Source organism: Oncorhynchus mykiss, chromosome 10, assembly GCF_057628025.1.
Source record: "Oncorhynchus mykiss isolate SJ-2025 chromosome 10, ASM5762802v1, whole genome shotgun sequence".
Classification (NCBI taxonomy): domain Eukaryota; kingdom Metazoa; phylum Chordata; class Actinopteri; order Salmoniformes; family Salmonidae; genus Oncorhynchus; species Oncorhynchus mykiss.
Genome location: NC_143031.1, coordinates 81,335,912 through 81,362,393, shown reverse-complemented (window position 1 = coordinate 81,362,393; position 26,482 = coordinate 81,335,912). Strand labels below are relative to the sequence as shown.

At 42.3% G+C, this 26,482-nt stretch overlaps 1 protein-coding gene across 1 annotated transcript in view; it reads left to right on the top strand.

Moving 5' to 3' along the window:
* LOC110514272 (adhesion G protein-coupled receptor L3-like) overlaps positions 1 to 8,372 on the top strand; it is a 310,536-nt gene extending 302,164 nt beyond the window's left edge. Inside the window, exons 25-27 of the mRNA XM_090188086.1 lie at positions 1,852 to 1,992; positions 3,792 to 3,809; positions 7,202 to 8,372. Of these exons, the coding sequence (XP_090044212.1) occupies positions 1,852 to 1,992; positions 3,792 to 3,809; positions 7,202 to 8,244 (1,202 nt within the window). The 3' untranslated portion in view covers positions 8,245 to 8,372. The remainder of the gene's footprint in view (positions 1 to 1,851; positions 1,993 to 3,791; positions 3,810 to 7,201) is intronic.
* Positions 8,373 to 26,482: the final 18,110 nt, after the last annotated feature.

Genomic DNA, 26,482 nt, shown 5'->3' with positions numbered 1-26,482 from the left:
GTCTGACCTCTCCAACCAGTCTGACCAGTCTAACCAGTCTGACCAGTGTAACCAGTCTGACCAGTGTGACCAGTCTGACCAGTCTAACCAGTCTGACCAGTCTGACAGTCTATCCAGTCTGACCAGTCTAACCAGTCTGACCAGTCTGACCAGTCTAACCAGTCTGACCTGTCTAACCAGTCTGACCAGTCTAACCAGTCTGACCAGTCTAACCAGTCTGACAAGTCTAACCAGTCTGACCAGTCTGACCAGTGGTCTTTCTATATTTGTTTTGTATCTACATCTGTGTTTTTACATGTACATTGATTGATTGATTGATTGATTGATTGATTGATTGATTGATCTTTAAGCTACAACAAAATATAAATGACATATATTTTTCCAAACGAATCCAATCGGTTACGGCTCCAAACACACCGACAGCGTCATGACATCCAGATGATGCTTGTGTACTAGTCTGAGCAAATCCCAGTTTAAATGGCTTTACAATCTCCTCACAATGGTTCCAGCCCTGACAGTCATTATGAATGCAGGATATTGGGATATTTCCTAACTCTGGCTGGGATTCAGTCATTATGAATGCAGGATATTGGGATATTTCCTAACCCTGGCTGGGATTCAGTCATTATGAATGCAGGATATTGGGATATTTCCTAACTCTCGCTGAGTTCAGTCATTATGAATGCAGGATATTGGGATATTTCCTAACTCTCGCTGAGTTCAGTCATTATGAATGCAGGATATTGGGATATTTCCTAACTCTGGCTGGGTTCAGTCATTATGAATGCAGGATATTGGGCTATTTCCTAACCCTGGCTGGGATTCAGTCATTATGAATGCAGGATATTGGGATATTTCCTAACTCTGGCTGGATTCAGTCATTATGAATGCAGGATATTGGGATATTTCCTAACTCTGGCTGGGATTCCAATAGGAATTACAAGTCACTCTGTGATTCAGCATAATGTGACATGCAGGTAAGGTTGCAAATTATCCTGTAACTTTCCCACATTTCACAGTTTTACCAGAAATCCTGTTTGGAAAATTCAGAGTAACGGGAGGGAATAAGAAGGAAATCCTTGGGAAATGTACCATAACAATCCTACTTGCCGGACCTGATGTGTCCCGTAAACCATGAGTTTGAGACCACTATATTATGGTGTTAGCTAGGCCTCAAAACAACGTCTTATGAGATACATTATGTAATGTAACGGCATCTCAGTGCTAGAGGCGTCACTACAGTACCTGGTTCGAATCCAGGCTGTATCACAACCGGCCGTGATTGGGTGTCCCATAGAGCGGCGCACAATTGGCCCACCGCCGTCCGGGTTTGGCCTGGTGTAGGCCGTCATTGTAAATAATAATTTGTTCTTAACCGACTTGCCTAGTTAAATAAAAGTTAAATAAAATACAAATAAAACGTAAGAGTTTAAGACAATACCTAGGATCTAACTTGGTGAAGGTCACAGGACTGAACATGAACAAATGCAACGACCATGTCTCTGACTAACACAGACAGTCATGGGTGGTTACTCTACAATTCACTAGAGAAAGGCTGCAGGAATGACTGGCAAGCTTATGTCTGTCTGGGGTGTTCACTTCAACCGTGTTTGCCTGATTGATTTACATGTCTTCTCTGTCTCTTCCTTTCATGCTCTCTCTCACACCCACTCTATCACTACACTCCTCTCTTTCTCTCTCTGTCTCTCTCTTTCTCTGTCTCTCTCTGTCTCTCTCTCTCTCTGTCTCTCTGTCTCTGTCTCTCTGTCTCTCTCTCTCTCTCTGTCTCTCTCTCTCTCTCTCTGTCTCTCTGTCTCTCTCTCTCTCTGTCTCTCTCTCTGCCTCCACTAGGAGCGATGGCTAATCATCTGTTAACTAATACTCTCCTTCATCCCCATGGTTCTAACCATCGTTATAACTCTCTGCTGGGGGACACCAACCACCAAGCAGTCTGTAACAACCCCAACGTGGCTGGCATGTACAACACACAAGGTGTGACACACACATTCCTATGTATAACCTATGATCCCTATTTCCCACTTCATTTTAATGATTGTTCTTTTTGTGAAGAAGTTTGATCACTTTTGATCACTTCCTGCACTTTATTGTTTGGAGTTATTGTTTCACTGGACTTGCAAATGATCACATTCTTATTGACCCTTGACCCCTGGACTGTGCAAATGCATTTCACTTTTCACATTTTTTTTTACAAATATATAATTGATTTTGATGGGTCCTTGATTCTAAAAATGGCCGCCACTGCTCATGATTCTGTCTGCATGCCTGTGAAAATGACTCCCAGATGAGACCAACCAATCATGGTGTGAGACATCACCGGCCTGTCCCATTGGTCATTGGTCTCAAAACACATACGTTTTAACTTAAGTTATTTAGTTCACCTTTTAGATTTATGACCTAAACGTGTAAGTTATCAGTCTCAGATTCAACATACACATTAACGAATCATCTGGGATCTATGAGTGCTTGTGCTGTTTGGTGGGATTCTCTGTCTGTTTTATGAGCTATGAATGCTCTATGAATGCTCTATGAGTGGTTTATGAATGCTCTATGAATGCTCAATGAGTGCTCTTTGAGTGCTCTGAGTGCTCTATGAATGCTCTATGAGTGCTCTATGAGTGCTCTATGAATGCTCTATGAGTGCTCTATGAATACTTTATGAATGCTATATGGGTGCTCTATGAGTGCTCTATGAATGCTCTATGAATGCTCAATGAGTGCTCGATGAATGCTCTATGAGTGCTCTATGAAGGCTATATGAGCGCTCTATGAATGCTATATGAGCGCTCTATGAATGCTCTATGAGTGCTCTATGAGTGCTCTATGAATGCTCTATGAATGCTCTATGAGTGCTCTATGAATGCTACATGAGCGCTCTATGAATGCTCCATGAGTGCTCTATGAGTGCTCTATGAATACTTTATGAATGCTCTATGAATGCTTTATGAGTGCTCTATGAATGCTCTATGAGTGCTCTTTGAGTGCTCTATGAATGCTCTATGAATGCTCTATGAGTGCTCTTTGAATGCTCTATGAATGCTCTATGAGTGCTCTATGAATACTTTATGAGTGCTCTATGAATGCTTTATGAGTGCTCTATGAATGCTATATGAGTGCTCTATGAATGCTCTATGAATGCTCAATGAGTGCTCTATGAATGCTCTATGAGAGCTCTATGAATGCTATATGAGCACTCTATGAATGCTATATGAGCGCTCTATGAGTGCTCTATGAATGCTCTATGAGTGCTCTATGAATGCTCTATGAATGCTCTATGAGTGCTCTATGAATGCTATATGAGCGCTCTATGAATGCTCTATGAGTGCTCTATGAGTGCTCTATGAGTGCTCTATGAATGCTCTATGAGTGCTCTATGAGTGCTCTATGAATGCTCTACGAATGCTCTACGAATGCTCTGTGTGTTTTGTGTTGTTGTGTTATGCTTTTCGTCTGGTAAAGGTTTTTGCGCTTGCTGTATTGCATCATCTGTTTTCAGCATTTTACGTGGGTTCTGTTCATTTGTGTTGTTAGTATGTGACAGTGTTGTACTGTGGGAGAAGTTGGATTGATCCTGAAGACAGACCATGTGAACCGTTCAGTTTGTAACCAAACACAGTAGACTGGGTGCTGAAGACGAGGCCTACTACTAAACACGATACCATTCCTTGTGTGTTTAGTCCTTTCTCCATACACACTGTTTTTGTATCTATCTGTGTCTGTCTTTACTCACGGTTTTGTGTTTCTCTCTGTTTCTCTCTCACGCTGTCCAATAGCCCCCTACAGAGACACAAGTAATCACCTTTACTACACCGAACATCTGATATCAACCTACCACTATGGATGTCAAATACGCTTACAAATACCTAGCTATTTACTACACCGAACAATATTTACTATACCGAATAATATTTACTATACCGAACAATATTTACTATACCGAACAATATTTACTACACCGGACAATATTTATTATACCGAACAATATTTACTATACCGAACAATATTTACTATACCGAACAATATTTACTATACCGAACAATATTTACTATACCGAACAATATTTACTATACCGAACAATACCGAACAATATTTACTACACCGAACAATATTTACTATACCGAACAATATTTACTATACCGAACAATATTTACTATACCGAACAATATTTACTATACCGAACAATATTTACTACTATACCGAACAATATTTACTACACCGAACAATATTTACTATACCGAACAATATTTACAATACCGAACAATATTTACTATACCGAACAATATTTACTACACCGAACAATATTTACTACACCGAACAATATTTACTATACCGAACAATATTTACTATACCGAACAATACCGAACAATATTTACTACACCGAACAATATTTACTATACCGAACAATATTTACTACACCGAACAATATTTACTATACCGAACAATATTTACTACACCAAACAATACTTACTATGCCAAACAATATTTACTATACCGAACAATATTTACTATACCGAACAATATTTACTACACCGAACAATATTTACTATACCGAACAATATTTACTATACCGAACAATATTTACTATACCGAACAATATTTACTATACCGAACAATATTTACTATACCGAACAATATTTACTATACCGAACAATATTTACTATACCGAACAATATTTACTATACCGAACAATATTTACTACTATACCGAACAATATTTACTACACCGAACAATATTTACTATACCGAACAATATTTACAATACCGAACAATACCGAACAATATTTACTATACCGAACAATATTTACTATACCGAACAATATTTACTATACCAAACAATACCGAACAATATTTACTATACCGAACAATACCGAACAATATTTACTATACCGAACAATATTTACTACACCGAACAATATTTACTATACCGAACAATATTTACTATACCGAACAATATTTACTATACCGAACAATATTTACTACACCGAACAATATTTACTATACCGAACAATATTTACAATACCGAACAATACCGAACAATATTTACTATACCGAACAATATTTACTATACCGAACAATATTTACTATACCAAACAATACCGAACAATATTTACTATACCGAACAATATTTACTATACCGAACAATATTTACTATACCGAACAATATTTACTACTATACCGAACAATATTTACTATACCGAACAATATTTACTACACCGAACAATATTTACTACACCGAACAATATTTACTATACCGAACAATATTTACTATACCGAACAATATTTACTACACCGAACAATATTTACTATACCGAACAATATTTACTATACCGAACAATATTTACTACTATACCGAACAATATTTACTATACCAAACAATATTTACTATACCGAACAATATTTACTATACCGAACAATATTTACTACTATACCGAACAATATTTACTATACCGAACAATACCAAACAATATTTACTATACCAAACAATATTTACTATACCAAACAATATTTACTACACCAAACAATATTTACTATACCAAACAATATTTACTACACCAAACAATATTTACTATACCGAACAATATTTACTATACCGAACAATACCGAACAATATTTACTATACCAAACAATATTTACTATACCAAACAATATTTACTACACCAAACAATATTTACTATACCGAACAATATTTACTATACCGAACAATATTTACTATACCAAACAATATTTACTACACCAAACAATATTTACTACACCGAACAATATTTACTATACCGAACAATATTTACTATACCGAACAATACCGAACAATATTTACTACACCGAACAATATTTACTATACCGAACAATATTTACTACACCAAACAATATTTACTATACCGAACAATATTTACTACACCGAACAATATTTACTACACCGAACAATATTTACTATACCGAACAATATTTACTATACCGAACAATATTTACTACACCGAACAATATTTACTATACCGAACAATATTTACTATACCGAACAATATTTACTACACCGAACAATACCGAACAATATTTACTATACCGAACAATATTTACTATACCGAACAATACCGAACAATATTTACTACACCGAACAATATTTACTATACCGAACAATATTTACTATACCGTACAATATTTACTATACCGAACAATATTTACTATACCGAACAATATTTACTACACCGAACAATATTTACTATACGAACAATATTTACTATACCGTACAATATTTACTATACCGAACAATATTTACTATACCGAACAATATTTACTATACCGAACAATATTTACTACACCGAACAATATTTACTACACCGAACAATATTTACTATACCAAACAATACCGAACAATATTTACTATACCGAACAATATTTACTATACCGAACAATACCGAACAATATTTACTACACCGAACAATATTTACTATACCGAACAATATTTACTACACCGAACAATATTTACTATACCGAACAATACCGAACAATATTTACTATACCGAACAATATTTACTATACCGAACAATACCAAACAATATTTACTATACCGAACAATACCGAACAATATTTACTATACCGAACAATATTTACTATACCAAACAATATTTACTATACCGAACAATATTTACTATACCGAACAATATTTACTACACCGAACAATATTTACTACACCGAACAATATTTACTACTATACCGAACAATATTTACTACACCGAACAATATTTACTATACCGAACAATATTTACTATACCGAACAATATTTACTACTATACCGAACAATATTTACTATACCGAACAATATTTACTACTATACCGAACAATATTTACTACACCGAACAATATTTACTATACCGAACAATATTTACTATACCGAACAATATTTACTATACCGAACAATACCGAACAATATTTACTATACCGAACAATATTTACTACACCGAACAATACCGAACAATATTTACTATACCGAACAATATTTACTATACCGAACAATATTTACTATACCGAACAATACCGAACAATATTTACTATACCGAACAATATTTACTATACCAAACAATATTTACTATACCGAACAATACCGAACAATAGACAATTTAAACTATTTAGCGTTTTATTGCTTAACTTTGTTTCTTCTAATAATTGCGTTTGTTTACCGTTTTCCACAGAGGGAATCCTAAACAACGCGCGAGACACCGGCGTCATGGATACGCTCCCTCTCAACGGTAACCACGGCAACAACTACAGCGCGGCGAGCGGCGACTACCTCGGCGACGGCGTCCAGATTCTGGAACGAGGCGGCGGCGTCGGCGGTTACAGTACCTACGGCAACCACAAGGAGACGACGACGACGTTAGAAAAGCAGATCCTCAGAGAGTTAACGTCCAACTACGCCCCTTCCTACTTGAACAACCACCAACGCTCGGCGACCACCGAACGCAACCACAACCTGATGAACAAGATGGTCAACGTCGGTAATGGCACCGGCAACGCGGGCGGCCTGGTCGGTAACGGCAGTAACGGAATCGGAATTGGTGGCGTAGTCGGCAGCGGGAGTAACCGTGACTACGACTTGAGTAACGACGGCGTCGACGTTAGTCACATGGTGCTGGATAACCCCAACGCTGCCTTCCCATTGGATGAGAATTTGGGATTGGAGATTATAAGGGAGGAGTCGAACGCCCCCCTCCTCCCGCCCCGCCCTCTGCCTCCCCCGGACAGCCTCCCCCACCCTCACCCTCCTCCCCCGCCCCCCCATAACTTCTCCCACCCCCGGCGCATCCCCCAGGAGACCAGCGAGAGCTTCTTCCCCCTCCTGACCAACGAGCAGACGGACGAGACGCCGCAGTCGCCCAATCACAGAAACTCTCTGTACACCTCCATGCCCGTGTTAACGGATCTACCGGACGGCCACGGTAGTCACGGGCAGATGAACGGGTTAGCGGACGGCGAGATGGACGACAGCGGGGAGATTCAGGCCGGTACCAGCAGCACCGGGAGCGGACCGGGGCCGGAGGCGGATGATGTTTACTATAAGAGCATGCCAAACCTGGGGTCCAGGAACCACCTCCACCAGCTCCACCATTACTACCAGATGGGGCGGGGGGGCAGCGACGGCTACATGGTACCTGTCAACAAGGAGGATTCTGATTCGTCGCCCGAGGAGCCCCTGACCCCCGTTGACCCCTCCCAACTGGTCACGAGCCTATAGACCAATGAGAAGACTCTAAACCCCGGGTCCCACCTTCTTTTTTAGTCCCGCCTCCCAGAATAGTTATATGTTGATGATTGATTGACAGTTGGCGCTGACCAATGAAGGCCTGGTTGAACGCACTCGCTTCCTGATTCTTTCCTGTGGTTAGTGACAATAGGGATGATACTGAGCTATCATTGGCCGGAAGGGAGATGAGAGAGGGATTCGATTGGATAGAGATGGATTGTATTTAGACCAGAACGAACTAAACTGGGTGGCTCGAAACAGAGGAGGTTTTTTTTTGTGAATATTCTTCAGGAATGGAAATATGAAGTAGTTCCTGAAGGAGGGAAGGATCTGTCAGGCCACCTGTCTTGATAGACGTTCCCTGGGTCGTAGCCCAGACACATCCTACCATGGACCTGTAGCAGATCCTAGCTGAGTCTTTTTTCACTGTCAAAAACCCATCAGACTGCTCTTCCAAGCCCTGGACACTGGTCAAAAGTATCTAGCCAATCGCCAGGCTTCTCCTTGTTCTTCTACTTCCCGACCTGCCAATAGAGTAGAGTATGTAATGATAAAAGCCCCGCCCTCCTCACATAACTATTTTATTAAGACGACATGTTGTTGTAAACACTGTAACCATGGCTACAGATGACAGGGTAGTTCGAGGAGCTCCTATGTGTTTTTACAACCGTCTCTTCCTCCTGTCTGATGAACTGAACTGAACCGGAGGGTGGAAAGTTACATTTCCTGTTCCTGCAAGGTGTACGAGACTCAACTGAACTTCACTGTTCGATGTTGAAGGATTAGAAATCGACTGAAACAGATGCATTCTCCCCTTCAGGGCGGGGGGGGGGGGGGGGTGGGGGGGGTGGGGGGGGCGAATGTTTATATTTCTGTAAGTTTTTTTTTAATGTTATTCTGTAACCATGGCTACAGATGACAGGGTAGTTAAGATGATTTCTATGTGTTTGTACAGAATATAGAATAGTGTTGCGTCAGGACTGCCTGGGATACACCTCTTGGTGTTTCTGCTTTTCGTTTTGTACCTTTGGGACTGTAACAGTGAAGAACGTGTCGTTCCGTGCGGCTGTACGACGTAACTCCTGTTCAGCCAATCACATCACTTTACAGGAACAACCTTCGTTCTCACTGCTTCTTTACCGACAACATATGGAAATCACTACGGATTGACACACACACACACACACACACACTTCATCCTCGGTCGTTTTCTATCTCGAAACATCTCCGTCACTTCTATTTTGAGAAATCAATCGTATCTATATATATATTTTATCACTGTATAGATTTGTGAACCATCGGGTGGGGTGGGGGGGGGGGGGTGGATAAAGTGATATATGGCAGTCGTGTGGTTACTATGGAAACCAGAGATTCTGTATAGATGGAACACCCCCCCCCCACACACACACACACTCTCTCCATAGCTCCTGTTGACGCAAACCAAACATCACAGAGGAAGCCTGTATATTGAGTTGAAACGTAATGGGGGAAGTTCCCCCTCAGATAGCGTGGGATATGGGTTGAACTTTTGACATGAAAACATCTGAGAAAACATCGGAAAGATACATCTGATTTTAGGTTGAGCCGTCTCTCGTCCAAAGGGAAATGCCACTATTCCTATATAAGGTGGGTCCCTGTCTGTGAGAGGACATGATTCTATAGTGGAGATGTAACTACTCTGTCCCCAATGTGGAGACCAACAAAAACATGTTTAACTTATTTAAAGAGGCGAGCTTTCTGAAGTGTAGCTTAAACATGTATATCCCACGGACTGTACCCCCGATGACGAGAGAGAGAGAGAGAGAGAGAGAGAGAGAGAGAGAGGGAGAGAGAGGGAGAGAGAGAGACAGGGAGAGAGAGAGATAGAGAGACAGGGAGAGAGAGAAAGAGAAAGAGAGAGATAGAGAGACAGGGAGAGAGACAGAGAAAGACAGAGAGAGACAGGGCAAGAGAGAGAGAGACAGGGAGAAAGAGAGAGAGAGAGACAGGGAGAGAGAGAGAGAGAGAGACAGGGAGAAAGAGAGAGAGAGAGAGAGAGAGGGAGAGAAAGAGAGACAGGGAGAGAAAGAGAGAGAGACAGAGAGAGAAAGAGAGACAGGGAGAGAAAGAGAGAGAGAGAGAGAGAGACAGGGAGAGAGAGAGAGAAAGAGAGACAGGGAGAGAGAGAGAGAGAGACAGGGAGAGAAAGAGAGAGAGAGATAGAGAGACAGGGAGAGAGAGAGAGACAGGGAGAGAGATAGAGAGAGACAGGGAGAGAGAGATAGAGAGACAGGGAGAGAGAGAGAGACAGGGAGAGAGATAGAGAGATAGAGAGAGACAGGGAGAGAGAGAGAGAGACAGGGAGAGAGAGAGAGAGAGACAGGGAGAGAGAGAGAGAGAGACAGGGAGAGAGAGAGAGAGACAGGGAGAGAGAGAGAGAGAGACAGGGAGAGAGAGAGAGAGACAGGGAGAGAGAGAGAGAGAGACAGGGAGAGAGAGAGAGAGACAGGGAGAGAGAGAGAGAGAGACAGGGAGAGAGAGAGACAGGGAGAGAGAGAGAGAGAGAGACAGGGAGAGAGATAGAGAGAGAGACAGGGAGAGAGATAGAGAGAGAGACAGGGAGAGAGAGAGAGAGAGACAGGGAGAGAGAGAGAGAGAGAGAGACAGAGAGAGAGAGAGAGAGAGAGAGACAGGGAGAGAGAGAGAATAATTAAATCCGCACTGGTAGTTTTTTAAATTATTACGATCATTATAACTATTATTACAATTTCTCATTGAGGATTATTTATTCAGTTTGTATGGGTGCCATGTTGAATGATCTCATTAAACTAATATTCGTTGTAACAGTGAAAGTTGTTTGCCAACAAATAAATGACTGAATTAAGATTTATTACACAGATGTATTTTGTTGTTGTTTGTGTCTGTGTGTTTTAGTTAAATGGCAACCCTGTCTCTTAAAGGGACCCAGAATGCACTGGGCAGAAGTAGCGTACTATTTTAAGAAATGTGGTAGGATTCGGGACGCACGTTTATAAACTGTTAATGTGGCTGAAAGGCAAACTTGTGTCGCTGAGAACAAACACAGAAAACATTTTTGTGGGCTTGTCGTTCCACCACTGTGCTAGTCTTTTATAACACAGAGTGCTCGTGTTATACACCAGCCTAATGAAAGCTTGAAAATCACAAAGCATAGCCAGCAGGTTTGTAGGCCACACAATTGTTATCCAGGTTTATTCTCTGACTCAAACTTCAGTTTCTCCTTTCAGTATGTCTCCTACTTCAGTTTCTCATTTCAGTATGTCTCATTTCAGTATGTCTCCTTTCAGTATGTCTCCTTTCAGTATGTCTCCTTTCAGTATGTCTCCTTTCAGTATGTCTCATTTCAGTACGTCTCCTACTTCAGTATGACTCCTTTCAGTATGTCTCCTTTCAGTATGTCTCATTTCAGTATATCTCCTTTCAGTATGTCTCCTTTCAGTATGTCTCATTTCAGTATGTCTCCTTTCAGTATGTCTCCTACTTCAGTGTCTCCTTTCAGTATGTCTCCTTTCAGTATGTCTCATTTCAGCATGTCTCATTTCAGTATGTCTCCTTTAAGTATGTCTCCTTTCAGTATGTCTCATTTCAGTATGTCTCTTTTCAGTATGTCTCATTTCAGTATGTCTCCTTTCAGTATGTCTCCTTTCAGTACGTCTCCTTTCAGTATGTTTCATTTCAGTATGTCTCCTTTCAGTATGTCTCCTACTTCAGTGTCTCCTTTCAGTATGTCTCCTTTCTGTATGTCTCATTTCAGTATGTCTCCTTTCAGTATGTCTCCTTTCAGTATGTCTCATTTCAGTATGTCTCCTTTCAGTATGTCTCATTTCAGTATGTCCCATTTCAGTAGGTCTCCTACTTCAGTATGTCTCCTACTTCAGTATGTCTCATTTCAGTGTGTCTCATAGTCTTACCCTATCATGGCCCACTACACTACAGTTTCAAGTTTAGTGCATCTAAAGGACAGCAAGGAGCATGAAATGAGAGAAAGGAAAGGAAATTAGGAAAGGAAATGAGGAAGCCACTCAGGACTATTGAGTGGTTTCCTCTCTGTGCCTCCCCTCCTTGATTGACAATTTAATCAGTGCTATATAGATGAAAACACAATGACAGATGTCTATCAGGACTCCATGTCACCTGTCCAATGTAATCACTACTATATAGATGTAAACACAATGACAGATGTCTATCAGGACTCCATGTCACCTGTCCAATGTAATCACTACTATATAGATGAAAACACAATGACAGATGTCTATCAGGACTCCATGTCACCTGTCCAATGTAATCACTACTATATAGATGTAAACAGAATGATAGAAAGGAAAGGAAAGGAAATGACAGGAAATTAGTGGAGAAATCAGGTTCATATTTAATGACGATGAAGGAACTAAAGGAGAGGAAACTAAAGAGAGGAAACTAAAGAGGAAACTAAAGGAGAGGAAACTAAAGAGAGGAAACTAAAGAGAGGGAACTATAGAGAGGGAACTAAGGAGAGGAAACTAAAGGAGAGGAAACTAAAGAGAGGAAACTATAGGAGAGGAAACTAAAGGAGAGGAAACTAAAGAGAGGAAACTATAGGAGAGGAAACTAAAGAGAGGAAACTATAGGAGAGGAAACTATAGGAGAGGTAACTAAAGAGAGGAAACTAAAGAGAGGAAACTATAGGAGAGGAAACTATAGGAGAGGAAAATAAAGAGAGGAAACTAAAGAGAGGAAACTAAATGAGAGGAAACTATAGGAAAGGAAACTAAAGAGAGGAAACTATAGGAGAGGAAACTAAAGAGAGGAAACTAAAGAGAGGAAACTAAAGAGAGGAAACTAAAGAGAGGAAACTAAAGAGAGGGAACTAAAGAGAGGAAACTAAAGAGAGGAAACTATAGGAGAGGAAACTAAAGAGAGGAAACTAAATGAGAGGAAACTATAGGAAAGGAAACTAAAGAGAGTAAACTATAGGAGAGCAAACTAAAGAGAGGGAACTAAAGAGAGGAAACTAAAGAGAGGAAACTAAAGAGAGGACACTATAGGAAAGGAAACTAAAGAGAGGAAACTATAGGAGAGGAAACTAAAGAGAGGAAACGGTAGGAGAGGAAACTAAAGAGAGTAAACTAAAGAGAGGGAACTAAAGAGAGGAAACTAAAGAGAGGAAACTAAAGAGAGGACACTATAGGAAAGGAAACTAAAGAGAGGAAACTATAGGAGAGGAAACTAAAGAGAGGGAACTAAAGAGAGGGAACTAAAGAGAGGAAACTAAAGAGAGGAAACTAAAGAGAGGAAACTATAGGAGAGGAAACTATAGGAGAGGAAAATAAAGAGAGGAAACTAAAGAGAGGAAACTAAATGAGAGGAAACTATAGGAAAGGAAACTAAAGAGAGGAAACTATAGGAGAGGAAACTAAAGAGAGGAAACTAAATGAGAGGAAACTATAGGAAAGGAAACTAAAGAGAGGAAACTATAGGAGAGCAAACTAAAGAGAGGGAACTAAAGAGAGGAAACTAAAGAGAGGAAACTAAAGAGAGGACACTATAGGAAAGGAAACTAAAGAGAGGAAACTATAGGAGAGGAAACTAAAGAGAGGAAACGGTAGGAGAGGAAACTAAAGAGAGTAAACTAAAGAGAGGGAACTAAAGAGAGGAAACTAAAGAGAGGAAACTAAAGAGAGGACACTATAGGAAAGGAAACTAAAGAGAGGAAACTATAGGAGAGGAAACTAAAGAGAGGGAACTAAAGAGAGGGAACTAAAGAGAGGAAACTAAAGAGAGGAAACTAAAGAGAGGAAACTATAGGAGAGGAAACTATAGGAGAGGAAAATAAAGAGAGGAAACTAAAGAGAGGAAACTAAATGAGAGGAAACTATAGGAAAGGAAACTAAAGAGAGGAAACTATAGGAGAGGAAACTAAAGAGAGGAAACTAAATGAGAGGAAACTATAGGAAAGGAAACTAAAGAGAGGAAACTATAGGAGAGCAAACTAAAGAGAGGGAACTAAAGAGAGGAAACTAAAGAGAGGAAACTAAAGAGAGGACACTATAGGAAAGGAAACTAAAGAGAGGAAACTATAGGAGAGGAAACTAAAGCGAGTAAACTAAAGAGAGGAAACTAAAGAGAGTAAACTATAGGAGAGGAAACTAAAGCGAGTAAACTAAAGAGAGGAAACTAAAGAGAGTAAACTATAGGAGAGGAAACTAAAGAGAGGAAACTAAAGAGAGGAAACTAAAGAGAGGACACTATAGGAAAGGAAACTAAAGAGAGGAAACTATAGGAGAGGAAACTAAAGAGAGGAAACGGTAGGAGAGGAAACTAAAGAGAGTAAACTAAAGAGAGGGAACTAAAGAGAGGAAACTAAAGAGAGGAAACTAAAGAGAGGACACTATAGGAAAGGAAACTAAAGAGAGGAAACTATAGGAGAGGAAACTAAAGAGAGGGAACTAAAGAGAGGGAACTAAAGAGAGGAAACTAAAGAGAGGAAACTAAAGAGAGGAAACTATAGGAGAGGAAACTATAGGAGAGGAAAATAAAGAGAGGAAACTAAAGAGAGGAAACTAAATGAGAGGAAACTATAGGAAAGGAAACTAAAGAGAGGAAACTATAGGAGAGGAAACTAAAGAGAGGAAACTAAATGAGAGGAAACTATAGGAAAGGAAACTAAAGAGAGGAAACTATAGGAGAGCAAACTAAAGAGAGGGAACTAAAGAGAGGAAACTAAAGAGAGGAAACTAAAGAGAGGACACTATAGGAAAGGAAACTAAAGAGAGGAAACTAAAGAGAGGAAACTAAAGAGAGGAAACTAAAGAGAGGAAACTAAAGAGAGGACACTATAGGAAAGGAAACTAAAGAGAGGAAACTATAGGAGAGGAAACTAAAGAGAGGGAACTAAAGAGAGGAAACTAAAGAGAGGAAACTAAAGAGAGGAAACTGTAGGAGAGGAAACTAAAGGAGAGGAAACTAAAGAGAGGAAACTATAGAGAGGAAACTATAGGAGAGGAAACTAAAGAGAGGGAACTAAAGAGAGGAAACTATAGGAGAGGAAACTAAAGAGAGGGAAATAAAGAGAGGAAACTAAAGAGAGGAAACTAAAGAGAGGAAACTATAGGAGAGGAAACTAAAGAGAGGGAACTAAAGAGAGGAAACTAAAGAGAGGAAACTAAAGAGAGGAAACTGTAGGAGAGGAAACTATAGGAGAGGAAACTATAGGAGAGGAAACTAAAGAGAGTAAAATAAAGATAGGAAACTATAGGAGAGGAAACTAAAGAGAGTAAACTATAGGAGAGGAAACTAAAGAGAGGAAACTATAGGAGAGGAAACTATAGGAGAGGGAACTATAGGAGAGGAAACTATAGGAGAGGAAACTAAAGAGAGGAAACGGTAGGAGAGGAAACTAAAGAGAGTAAACTAAAGAGAGGGAACTAAGGAGAGGAAACTATAGGAGAGGAAACTAAAGAGAGTAAACTATAGGAGAGGAAACTATAGGAGAGGAAACTGTAGGAGAGGAAACCAAAGGAGAGGAAACTAAAGAGAGGAAACTGTAGGAGAGGAAACTAAAGAGAGTAAACTATAGGAGAGGAAACTAAAGAGAGGAAACTAAAGAGAGGAAACTAAAGAGAGGAAACTAAATGAGAGGAAACTATAGGAGAGGGAACTAAAGAGAGAAACTATAGAAGAGGAAACTAAAGAGAGGAAAATATAGGAGAGGAAACTAAAGCGAGTAAACTAAAGAGAGGAAACTAAAGAGAGTAAACTATAGGAGAGGAAACTAAAGAGAGGAAACTAAAGAGAGGAAACTAAAGGAGAGGAAACTATAGGAAAGGAAACTAAAGAGAGGAAACTATAGGAGAGGAAACTAAAGAGAGGGAACTAAAGAGAGGAAACTAAAGACAGGAAACTATAGGAGAGGAAACTAAAGAGAGGAAACTAAATGAGAGGAAACTACAGGAAAGGAAACTAAAGAGAGGAAACTATAGGAAAGGAAACTAAAGAGAGGAAACTATAGGAGAGCAAACTAAAGAGAGGGAACTAAAGAGAGGAAACTAAAGAGAGGAAACTAAAGAGAGGACACTATAGGAAAGGAAACTAAAGAGAGGAAACTATAGGAGAGGAAACTAAAGAGAGGGAACTAAAGAGAGGAAACTAAAGAGAGGAAACTGTAGGAGAGGAAACTAAAGGAGAGGAAACTAAAGAGAGGAAACTATAGAGAGGAAACTATAGGAGAGGAAACTATAGGAGAGGAAACTAAAGAGAGGAAACGGTAGGAGAGGAAACTAAAGAGAGTAAACTAAAGAGAGGGAACTAAAGAGAGGAAACTAAAGAGAGGAAACTAAAGAGAGGACACTATAGGAAAGGAAACTAAAGAGAGGAAACTATAGGAGAGGAAACTAAAGAGAGGGAACTATAGGAGAGGAAACTAAAGAGAGGGAACTAAAGAGAGGAAACTAAAGAGAGGAAACTAAAGAGAGGAAACTGTAGGAGAGGAAACTAAAGGAGAGGAAACTAAAGAGAGGAAACTATAGAGAGGAAACTATAGGAGAGGAAACTAAAGAGAGGGAACTAAAGAGAGGAAACTATTGGAGAGGAAACTAAAGAGAGGGAACTAAAGAGAGGAAACTAAAGAGAGGAAACTAAAGAGAGGAAACTATAGGAGAGGAAACTATAGGAGAGGAAACTAAAGAGAGGGAACTAAAGAGAGGAAACTAAAGAGAGGAAACTAAAGAGAGGAAACTGTAGGAGAGGAAACTATAGGAGAGGAAACTATAGGAGAGGAAACTAAAGACAGTAAAATAAAGATAGGAAACTATAGGAGAGGAAACTAAAGAGAGTAAACTATAGGAGAGGAAACTAAAGAGAGGAAACTATAGGAGAGGAAACTAAAGAGAGGAAACTATAGGAGAGGAAACTATAGGAGAGGGAACTATAGGAGAGGAAAATATAGGAGAGGAAACTAAAGAGAGGAAACGGTAGGAGAGGAAACTAAAGAGAGTAAACTAAAGAGAGGGAACTAAGGAGAGGAAACTATAGGAGAGGAAACCAAAGAGAGTAAACTATAGGAGAGGAAACTATAGGAGAGGAAACTGTAGGAGAGGAAACTAAAGACAGGAAACTATAGGAGAGGAAACTAAAGAGAGTAAAATAAAGATAGGAAACTATAGGAGAGGAAACTATAGGAGAGGAAACTATAGGAGAGGAAACTAAAGGAGAGGAAACTAAAGAGAGGAAACTGTAGGAGAGGAAACTAAAGAGAGTAAACTATAGGAGAGGAAACTAAAGAGAGGAAACTAAAGAGAGGAAACTAAAGAGAGGAAACTAAAGGAGAGGCAACTATAGGAGAGGGAACTAAAGAGAGGAAACTATAGAAGAGGAAACTAAAGAGAGGAAAATATAGGAGAGGAAACTAAAGGAGAGGAAACTAAAGAGAGGAAACTGTAGGAGAGGAAACTAAAGAGAGTAAACTATAGGAGAGGAAACTAAAGAGAGGAAACTAAGGAGAGGGAACTAAAGAGAGGAAACTGTAGGAGAGGAAACTATAGGAGAGGAACTAAAGAGAGGAAAATGTAGGAGAGGAAACTATAGGAGAGGAAACTAAAGAGAGGAAACAAAAGAGAGGAAACTAAAGAGAGGAAACTAAAGAGAGGAAACTAAAGAGAGGACACTATAGGAAAGGAAACTAAAGAGAGGAAACTATAGGAGAGGAAACTAAAGAGAGCGAACTAAAGAGAGGAAACTAAAGAGAGGAAACTGTAGGAGAGGAAACTAAAGGAGAGGAAACTAAAGAGAGGAAACTATAGAGAGGAAACTATAGGAGAGGAAACTATAGGAGAGGAAACTAAAGAGAGGAAACGGTAGGAGAGGAAACTAAAGAGAGTAAACTAAAGAGAGGGAACTAAAGAGAGGAAACTAAAGAGAGGAAACTAAAGAGAGGACACTATAGGAAAGGAAACTAAAGAGAGGAAACTATAGGAGAGGAAACTAAAGAGAGGGAACTATAGGAGAGGAAACTAAAGAGAGGGAACTAAAGAGAGGAAACTGTAGGAGAGGAAACTAAAGGAGAGGAAACTAAAGAGAGGAAACTATAGAGAGGAAACTATAGGAGAGGAAACTAAAGAGAGGGAACTAAAGAGAGGAAACTATTGGAGAGGAAACTAAAGAGAGGGAACTAAAGAGAGGAAACTAAAGAGAGGAAACTAAAGAGAGGAAACTATAGGAGAGGAAACTATAGGAGAGGAAACTAAAGAGAGGGAACTAAAGAGAGGAAACTAAAGAGAGGAAACTAAAGAGAGGAAACTGTAGGAGAGGAAACTATAGGAGAGGAAACTATAGGAGAGGAAACTAAAGACAGTAAAATAAAGATAGGAAACTATAGGAGAGGAAACTAAAGAGAGTAAACTATAGGAGAGGAAACTAAAGAGAGGAAACTATAGGAGAGGAAACTAAAGAGAGGAAACTATAGGAGAGGAAACTATAGGAGAGGGAACTATAGGAGAGGAAAATATAGGAGAGGAAACTAAAGAGAGGAAACGGTAGGAGAGGAAACTAAAGAGAGTAAACTAAATAGAGGGAACTAAGGAGAGGAAACTATAGGAGAGGAAACCAAAGAGAGTAAACTATAGGAGAGGAAACTATAGGAGAGGAAACTGTAGGAGAGGAAACTAAAGACAGGAAACTATAGGAGAGGAAACTAAAGAGAGTAAAATAAAGATAGGAAACTATAGGAGAGGAAACTATAGGAGAGGAAACTATAGGAGAGGAAACTAAAGGAGAGGAAACTAAAGAGAGGAAACTGTAGGAGAGGAAACTAAAGAGAGTAAACTATAGGAGAGGAAACTAAAGAGAGGAAACTAAAGAGAGGAAACTAAAGAGAGGAAACTAAAGGAGAGGCAACTATAGGAGAGGGAACTAAAGAGAGGAAACTATAGAAGAGGAAACTAAAGAGAGGAAAATATAGGAGAGGAAACTAAAGGAGAGGAAACTAAAGAGAGGAAACTGTAGGAGAGGAAACTAAAGAGAGTAAACTATAGGAGAGGAAACTAAAGAGAGGAAACTAAGGAGAGGGAACTAAAGAGAGGAAACTGTAGGAGAGGAAACTATAGGAGAGGAACTAAAGAGAGGAAAATGTAGGAGAGGAAACTATAGGAGAGGAAACTAAAGAGAGGAAACAAAAGAGAGGAAACTAAAGAGAGGAAACTAAAGAGAGGAAACTATAGGAGAGGAAACTAAAGAGAGGAAACTATAGGAGAGGAAACTGTAGGAGAGGAAACTATAGGAGAGGAAACTAAAGAGAGGAAACTAAAGAGAGGAAACTATAGGAGAGGAAAATGTAGGAGAGGAAACTATAGGAGAGGAAACTAAAGAGAGGAAACTATAGGAGAGGAAACTGTAGGAGAGGAAACTATAGGAGAGGTAACTAAAGAGAGGGAACTAAAGGAGAGGAAACTATAGAGAGGAAAGCAATGGAGAGGAAGTTAGAAAAACACTATTGAGATGCGGCCGGGCTCTGTGCTGCTCCGCCAGCAGGCTGATTAAACGAGAGGAAACTAAAAGAGAGGAAGGTAGAAAGCCTCTATTGAGATGCGGCCGGGCTCTGTGCTGCTCCGCCAGCAGGCTGATTAAACGAGAGGAAACTAAAAGAGAGGAAGGTAGAAAGCCTCTATTGAGATGCGGCCGGGCTCTGCGCTGCTCCGCCAGCAGGCTGATTAAACGAGCAGCGGGTTATATGGGTCAGATCCCTGCTGGAGTGCTGTGATCGCTTAGTGCTGCCTGGCGGTGTTATCTCTCTCTCCTCTCTCTGTCGTTCTATGTGCGTCTTGCTCTCTCTCCTCCCCCTCTCTTCCTTCTCTCTCTCACTCCTCTTTTTCCTTCTCTCTCTCTCTGACTCTCGTTCTCTCTCTTTCTCTCTTTCTCTCTTTTTCTCCACCCTCTCTTCCTTCTTTCTCTCTCTCTTCTCTTTTTCCTTCTCTCTCTCTGACTCTCGTTCTCTCTCTTTCTCTCTTTCTCTCTTTTTCTCCCCCCTCTCTTCCTTCTTTCTCTCTCTCTTCTCTTTTTCCTTCTCTCTCTCTCTGACTCTCGTTCTCTCTCTTTCTCTCTCTATCTCTTTTTCTCCCCCCTCTCTTCCTTCTTTCTCTCTCTCTTCTCTTTTTCCTTCTCTCTTACTCTCTCTCTCCTCCCTTTCTTCCTTCCTTTCTCTCTCTCTCTCTCTCGTTCTCTCTCGTTCTCTCTCTTTCTCTCTCTCTACTTCCTTCCTTCCTTCCTTCCTTCCTTCCTTCCTTCCTTCCTTCCTTCCTTCCTTCCTTCCTTCCTTCCTTCCTTCCTTCCTTCCTTCCTTCCTTTTCTCTCTCTCTCTCTCTCTCTCTCTCTCTCTCTCTCTCTCTCTCTCTCTCATTCTCTCTCTTTCTCTCTCTCTCTCTCTACTCCCTTTCTTCCTTCCTACTCTCTCTCTCTCTCTCGCTCTCTCTCTCGTTCTCTCTCTCTCTCTCTCGCTCTCTCTCTCTCTCTCTCTCTCGTTCTCTCTCGTTCTCTCTCTTTCTCACTCTCTACTTCCTTCCTTCCTTCCTTCCTTCCTTCCTTCCTTCCTTCCTTCCTTCCTTCCTTCCTTCCTTCCTTCCTTCCTTCCTTCCTTCCTTACTTCTCTCTCTTTCTCTCTCTCTCCTCCCTTTCTTCCTTCTCTCTCTCTCTCATTCTCTCTCTCTCCTCTCTCTCTCTCTTCAAGGCAGCTAGGAGTTCTTGTCTTCTAACACAGACACGTCAGTAACATTCAGCTCGACAGACTCAAGTCTTCCCACTCTAATCCTTTCCAGAGGCCCTTGTATCTCCTGAAATAATCCTGTAGAAATGAAACTGGATTATACAGTGTAACCTGATTTCTCTCCTTCCTAGCTGGGATCTGGGAAGTGAACCAACATGGTGAGATGAGGCGTGTACCAGGACAAGTACATCCCCAGTGTGTCACTCAAAACATCTGGTTGAATCGGGACAACAGTGAAAGTCACTAGTAGAAGGCCTGAAACATCATTAATATGTATTTCACACAACCATGTCATTTCATGATGACAGTTTTATTTCATAAATATGTATGCAATAATACATTACAAATATAAAAAAACAAGTGTATTATTCTAATCATATGTCTATAAACAACGCCATGAGGCTCAGAAGACCTGGGGACATTCTCCTTCCTTCTCCTTCCGTATGCTGGACCAGACAAAAACCAGCCTCAAGAAGAAGAAGAAGAAGAAGAAGAAGGATATTTTATAGAACACTACACATTCTGGAATCTGCATTCATCACATCACATTCCAGAATCCTAGAGTTGTATTGTTCTGGAATCTGCATTCATCACATCACATTCCAGAATCCTAGAGTTGTATTGTTCTGGAATCCGCATTCATCACATCACATTCCAGAATCCTAGAGTTGTATTGTTCTGGAATCTGCATTCATCACATCACATTCCAGAATCCTAGAGTTGTATTGTTCTGGAATCTGCATTCATCACATCACATTCCAGAATCCTAGAGTTGTATTGTTCTGGAATCTGCATTCATCACATCACATCCTAGAGTTGTATTGTTCTGGAATCTGCATTCATCACATTACATTCCAGAATCCTAGAGTTGTATTGTTCTGGAATCTGCATTCATCACATCACATTCCAGAATCCTAGAGTTGTATTGTTCTGGAATCTGCATTCATCACATTACATTCCAGAATCCTATAGTTGTATTGTTGTCATGTACTGTCATGTTGTTTCTTGTCTCTGTCCTTTCCCTTCACCCTGTCTCCCTCTGCTGGTCGTTGTTAGGTTACCTTTCCACCCCCTCTTTCCCCCAGCTGTGCCTTGTCTCCTCCTAACCACCTCGTCACCCCTTTTCCCACCTGTTCCCTTTTTCCCTCTGATTAGGTCCCTATATCTCTCTCTGTTCCTGCTCCTGTCCTTGTCGGATTCTTGTTTGTTTGTGTCATTCATGCCTGAACCAGACTGTCGTCATGTTTGCTGTAACCTTGTCCTGTCCTGTCGGAATCTGCCGGTCCATCTGAGCCTACCTATGTTTGGTAATTAAAGAAGCTCTGTTTAAGTTGATTCGCTTTTGGGTCCTCATTCACGCACCGTAACAGAAGAATCCGACCAAGAATGGACCCAGCGACTTCGGATCCTCTCCACTCAGCCGTCGAGATCCAGGGAGCGATGCTAGGCAGACACAAGCAGGAATTGTCTGCTGCTCGACATGCCGTTGAGACCCTGGCCACCCAAGTCTCCAACCTCACAGAACAGGTTCACCATCTCCGCCTCGATCCACCGGCCACTTCCAGGGCTTTCGAATCTCCGGAGCCCAGAATCAATAACCCGCCGTGTTACTCTGGGGAGCCCACTGAATGCCGCTCGTTCCTCACCCAGTGTGATATTGTGTTTTCTCTCCAGCCCAACACTTACTCCAGGAGCACTGCTCGTGTCGCCTACGTCATATCTCTCCTTATTGGACGGGCTCGTGAGTGGGGCACGGCAATCTGGGAGGCAAGGGCTGAGTGTACTAACCAGTATCAAGACTTTAAGGAGGAGATGATACGGGTTTTTGATCGATCTGTTTTTGGGGAGGAGGCTTCCAGGGCCCTGTCTTCCCTATGTCAAGGCAATCGATCCATAACAGACTACTCTATTGAGTTTCGCACTCTTGCTGTCTCCAGTGGCTGGAACGAGCCGGCCTTGCTCGCTCGTCTTCTGGAGGGTTTCCGCGCAGAGGTAAAGGATGAGATTCTCTCCCGGGAGGTTCCTTCCAGCGTGGATTCCTTGATTGAACTCGCTATTCGCATTGAGCGACGGGTTGATCTTCGTCACCGAGCTCGTGGAAAGGAGCTCGCGCTCTCCGTCGCCTCCCTCTCCGCATCACTACCATCTTCCTCTGCCGGCTCGGGTGCTGAGCCCATGCAGCTGGGAGGTATCCGCATCTCGACTGAGGAGAGGGAACGGAGAATCACCAACCGCCTCTGTCTCTATTGCGGTTCCGCTGGTCATTTTGTCACTTCATGTCCAGTAAAAGGCCAGAGCTCGTCAGTAAGCGGAGGGCTACTGGTGAGCGCTACTACTCCTGTCTCTCCTTCAAGATCCTGCACTACCTTGTCGGTCCATCTACGCTGGACCGGTTCGTCAGCTTCCTGCAGTGCCTTAATAGACTCTGGGGCGGAGGGCTGTTTTATGGACGAGACCTGGGCTCGGGAACATGACATTCCTCTCAGACAGTTAAAGGAGCCCACGGCCTTGTTCGCCCTGGATGGTAGTCCTCTCCCCAGGATTCAGCGTGAGACGCTACCTTTAACCCTCACTGTTTCTGGTAATCATAGTGAAACCATTTCTTTTTTAATTTTTCGTTCACCTTTTACACCTGTTGTTTTGGGCCATCCCTGGCTAGTTTGTCATAATCCTTCCATTAATTGGTCTAGTAATTCTATCCTCTCCTGGAACGTCTCTTGTCATGTGAAATGTTTAATGTCTGCTATCCCTCCTGTTTCCTCTGTCTCTTCTTCACAGGAGGAGCCTGGTGATTTGACAGGGGTGCCGGAGGAATATCACGATCTGCGCACGGTGTTCAGTCGGTCCAGGGCCACCTCTCTTCCTCCACACCGGTCGTATGATTGTAGTATTGATCTCCTTCCGGGAACCACCCCCCCCCGGGGTAGACTATACTCTCTGTCGGCTCCCGAACGTAAGGCTCTCGAAGATTATTTGTCTGTAGCTCTTGACGCCGGTACCATAGTCCCCTCCTCCTCTCCCGCCGGAGCGGGGGTTTTTTTTGTCAAGAAGAAGGACGGGTCTCTGCGCCCCTGCATAGATTATCGAGGGCTGAATGACATAACAGTGAAGAATCGTTATCCGCTTCCTCTTATGTCTTCAGCCTTCGAGATCCTGCAGGGAGCCAGGTTTTTCACTAAGTTGGACCTTCGTAACGCTTACCATCTCGTGCGCATCAGGGAGGGGGACGAGTGGAAGACGGCGTTTAACACTCCGTTAGGACACTTTGAATACCGGGTTCTTCCTTTCGGCCTCGCTAACGCTCCAGCTGTCTTTCAGGCATTAGTCAATGATGTCCTGAGAGACATGCTGAACATCTTTGTTTTCGTTTACCTTGACGATATCCTGATTTTTTCACCGTCACTCCAGATTCATGTTCAGCACGTTCGACGTGTCCTCCAGCGCCTTTTAGAGAATTGTCTTTTTGTGAAGGCTGAGAAGTGCACTTTTCATGCCTCCTCCGTCACATTTCTCGGTTCTGTTATTTCCGCTGAAGGCATTAAGATGGATCCCGCTAAGGTCCAAGCTGTCATTGATTGGCCCGTCCCTAAGTCACGCGTCGAGCTGCAGCGCTTTCTCGGCTTCGCGAACTTCTATCGTCGTTTCATCCGTAATTTCGGTCAGGTGGCAGCTCCTCTCACAGCCCTTACTTCTGTCAAGACGTGCTTTAAGTGGTCCGTTTCCGCCCAGGGAGCTTTTGATCTCCTCAAGAATCGTTTTACATCCGCTCCTATCCTTGTTACACCTGACGTCTCTAGACAGTTCGTTGTCGAGGTTGACGCGTCAGAGGTGGGAGTGGGAGCCATCCTTTCTCAGCGCTCCCCCTCTGACGACAAGGTCCACCCATGCGCGTATTTTTCTCATCGCCTGTCGCCGTCGGAACGTAACTATGATGTGGGTAACCGCGAACTGCTCGCCATCCGGTTAGCCCTAGGCGAATGGCGACAGTGGTTGGAGGGGGCGACCGTTCCTTTTGTCGTTTGGACTGACCATAGGAACCTTGAGTACATCCGTTCTGCCAAACGACTTAATGCGCGTCAGGCGCGTTGGGCGCTGTTTTTCGCTCGTTTCGAGTTCGTGATTTCTTATCGTCCGGGCTCTAAGAACACCAAGCCTGATGCTTTGTCTCGTCTCTTCAGTTCTTCAGTAGCCTCCACTGACCCCGAGAGGATTCTCCCTGAGGGGCGTGTTGTCGGGTTGACTGTCTGGGGAATTGAGAGGCAGGTAAAGCAAGCACTCACTCAAACTCCGTCGCCGCGCGCTTGTCCTAGGAACCTTCTTTTCGTTCCCGTTCCTACTCGTCTGGCCGTTCTTCAGTGGGCTCACTCTGCCAAGTTAGCCGGCCACCCTGGCGTTCGGGGTACGCTTGCTTCCATTCGCCAGCGTTTCTGGTGGCCCACCCGGGAGCATGACACGCGTCGTTTCGTGGCTGCTTGTTCGGTCTGCGCGCAGACTAAGTCCGGTAACTCTCCTCCTGCCGGCCGTCTCAGGCCGCTTCCTATTCCCTCTCGACCGTGGTCTCACATCGCCTTAGATTTTGTCACCGGACTGCCTTCGTCAGCGGGGAAGACTGTTATTCTTACGGTTGTCGATAGGTTCTCTAAGGCGGCTCATTTCATTCCCCTTGCTAAGCTTCCCTCTGCTAAAGAGACGGCACAAATCATCATCGAGAATGTTTTCAGAATTCATGGCCTTCCGTCAGACGTCGTTTCGGACAGAGGTCCGCAATTCACGTCTCAATTTTGGAGGGAGTTTTGCCGTTTGATTGGGGCTTCCGTCAGTCTCTCTTCCGGCTTTCACCCCCAGTCTAACGGTCAAGCAGAACGGGCCAATCAGACTATTGGTCGCATCTTACGCAGTCTTTCTTTTCGCAACCCTGCGTCTTGGTCAGAACAGCTCCCCTGGGCAGAATACGCCCACAACTCGCTTCCTTCGTCTGCGACCGGGCTATCTCCTTTTCAGAGTAGCCTCGGGTACCAGCCTCCGTTGTTCTCATCTCAGTTCGCCGAGTCCAGCGTCCCCTCCGCTCAGGCTTTTGTCCAACGTTGCGAGCGCACCTGGAAGAGGGTCAGGTCTGCACTTTGCCGTTATAGGGCGCAGACTGTGAGAGCTGCTAATAAGCGTAGAACTAAGAGCCCTAGATATTGTCGCGGTCAGAGAGTTTGGCTCTCCACTCAGAACCTTCCCCTTAAGACGGCTTCTCGCAAGTTGACCCCGCGGTTCATTGGTCCATTCCGTATCTCTCAGGTCATTAATCCTGTCGCAGTGCGACTTCTTCTTCCGCGATATCTTCGTCGCGTCCACCCGGTCTTCCATGTCTCCTGTGTTAAGCCCGTTCTTCGCGCCCCCGCTCGTCTTCCCCCCCCCCCCCCCATCCTTGTCGAGGGCGCACCTATCTACAGGGTCCGTAAAATCTTGGACATGCGTCCTCGGGGCCGTGGT